General features: G+C 57.7%; 1 protein-coding gene across 1 annotated transcript in view; it reads left to right on the top strand.

Moving 5' to 3' along the window:
* The window catches only part of EMH_0067860 (uncharacterized protein), a gene marked incomplete at both ends in the record, with an annotated part of 5208 nt that overhangs the window by 2907 nt on the left and 1786 nt on the right, over positions 1 to 515 (top strand). The window contains one exon of the mRNA XM_013498672.1: positions 3 to 458. Within this exon, the coding sequence (XP_013354126.1) occupies positions 3 to 458 (456 nt within the window). The remainder of the gene's footprint in view (positions 1 to 2; positions 459 to 515) is intronic.

The following is a 515-nucleotide window of genomic DNA, read 5'->3' as shown; positions in this document are numbered from 1 at the left end:
GCAGCAGCAGCAGCAGCAGCAGCAGCAGCAGCAGCAGGATGTCTCCTCGTGCGCTTTCTTCTTCTGGTATCCCCTCCTTCTCTTCTTCCTCCTCCTCCTCATCAGCAGCAGCAACAGCAGCAGCAGCAGCAGCAGGAACAGCAGCAACAGCAGCACTAAGAACAGAAAAAATAGATGGGGGGTGTATAGTATGTCACCAGCAGCACCGCTGCTCTCTCTGCCGCTTGTCTTCGTCTTTTGTCTTTCTCCCTCCTCCTTTGAATCGTAAAATAGAATTAGGAGAGCTTGTGGGGCCTTTTCGGGTGTATGCAGACACCAGCAGCAGCAGCAGCAGCAGCAGCAGCAGCAGCAGCAGCGGCGGCGGTGGCGGTGGCGGTGGGGGAGGAGGAGGAGCACAGCAGCAGCAGCAGCAGCAGCAGCAGCAGCATAGAAGCGGAGCTGGCGGCCTCTGGCTGCATGTGCGCTGTCTTATGACGATAACGGGGCTGCATGCAGACAGATACTCTCGGGGCTTT

This window comes from Eimeria mitis, genomic scaffold (genome assembly GCF_000499745.2).
Source record: "Eimeria mitis Houghton genomic scaffold, Emh_scaff3617, whole genome shotgun sequence".
In the NCBI taxonomy this organism is placed as follows: domain Eukaryota; phylum Apicomplexa; class Conoidasida; order Eucoccidiorida; family Eimeriidae; genus Eimeria; species Eimeria mitis.
This window is presented reverse-complemented; position numbering and strand designations above follow the sequence as displayed.